The sequence below is a fragment of the Seriola lalandi genome, unplaced genomic scaffold (assembly GCF_002814215.2).
Source record: "Seriola lalandi dorsalis isolate HSWRI2012SDOR001 ecotype SW California unplaced genomic scaffold, Sedor1 jcf7180002054595, whole genome shotgun sequence".
In the NCBI taxonomy this organism is placed as follows: domain Eukaryota; kingdom Metazoa; phylum Chordata; class Actinopteri; order Carangiformes; family Carangidae; genus Seriola; species Seriola lalandi.
In genome coordinates this window covers 6,563-8,173 of record NW_019525148.1, presented here as the reverse complement: position 1 = coordinate 8,173, position 1,611 = coordinate 6,563, and the positions used below count along the sequence as shown (strand labels likewise).

General features: G+C 41.7%; 1 protein-coding gene across 1 annotated transcript in view; it reads right to left on the bottom strand.

The window, feature by feature from the left end:
* Positions 1 to 1,149, bottom strand: part of tspan13b (tetraspanin 13b) — a 6,856-nt gene extending 5,707 nt beyond the window's left edge. Inside the window, exon 1 of the mRNA XM_023419264.2 lies at positions 934 to 1,149. Coding sequence (XP_023275032.1) covers positions 934 to 1,013 — 80 coding nt within the window. The 5' untranslated portion in view covers positions 1,014 to 1,149. The remainder of the gene's footprint in view (positions 1 to 933) is intronic.
* Between the last annotated feature and the right edge of the window lie 462 nt (positions 1,150 to 1,611).

Genomic DNA, 1,611 nt, shown 5'->3' with positions numbered 1-1,611 from the left:
CCCGCTGCAGCTGTTCACCTCTGGATACACTGAATGTTCTGGAAAACATCTGTTCTGTTAGAAGCCAGTGAAGTTCAGATCTACTCAGTGACTCTGGTTCATCTGTCACTCAATAAAAATGTTCAGGTGTTTTTTTTTTGTTTGTTTTTTTGAACCATCTTTATTAAAACAACTTGAGTCACTTTCAAATATAAACAGACGTCACAAACAAGTCTCTGTGTTATCGTCCATCATGTAGTATCACATAAAATATATATCAGCAAATAAATCAATACATTTATCTAGAAGCAAAAACAGGAAAGTTAAAAAGTCGCACAGAGATAGAAATAAATAAATAAATAAACAAGTAAACAAGAAGCGTCGATGTTTTCCGTTGAATTTTATAAAATTGAGAATTCACGTTATTTTCTGTTCACTATAAATTACCTTCTTATAAATGTATTAGTGCATTTATGACTTTTAATATCTTCTATCTGTGTATCAGCGGTTACTGTAACTTCATAATATCCTTTCATTAATTGCAAATAAAATGTCCAGCTGTCCTCCAATATATATGAACGTGATGACATCATCATCAAACAAGTTTCCTCCACACCAGCAGGAAACATTTTACAGCACAGGCTCAGTGGGACTGAAGACTGAAGGGTCTGTGTCCAGGCCCCGGAGAGGCCCCGGTGAGGCCCCGGTGAGGCCCCGGTGAGGCCCCGCCGCTGGCCACATACACACCTGTGCTCAGCGGTGATAAGCGCCCTCACAGGCGGACACGACGTCCTCTGCTGTGGCGGAAGAACACACATTAAAGCCGAACAGCTGGACTCTCAGATCTCATTCGTTTCAGGCCTGACTACAGCCAGCATCTCCCCTCCCGCCACAGACAGTCCCTGACCTCATCACTGGATCTGCGGATGAGGAGCAGCACAGTGATCCATATGGAGGAAGATGACACTCACCACATAGAGGATGTTGAGCGCGCACAGCGCGTGTTTGGAGCAGGTGAATCCGGCACAGCCCATCCTGCTCAGGGGAGACAGTCAGCCCGATAGACGGTGAACGGTGTCGGCTCCAGACAAACACAACCTCCCGCTGGAAGAGACGGTCGCTCCGCGGCAGGTCGAACCTGGACTGAGCCGAGCTCCGAGCGTCAAGTACACGTAGTCACACAGCGGTGCGGCGGAAGTTAGGCATCCTTCAAAATTAAAGCATGTCATTTGTCACTTCCGCAGTGCAGTCTATGATACGTTGACTTACAGTAGGACACCGCTGAGCTCACTCCATCATGACCTCAGTATATATATATATATATATGTGTGTGTGTGTGTGTGTAATATTTAAATATTTAGATTTGACAACACAAACAAACAAACAAATATATAAATGAAGGAGTTAGATTGGTATAGTATAGCACCAAGGAATGGAAATAAAACTGTAAGACTTTAGTTTACCAGTTTCTAATTTATGTTTGACTGCAATATAAACAAATAAAAAAATAAAAAAATAAACAAGGGAGTTAGTATTATCCACCAGGGAAGGGAAATAAAACACTTTATTTTTCATTTTCCCCATTTAAATAAAACCCAAATATTTCATAATCATATTAACATTTGCTTTAAT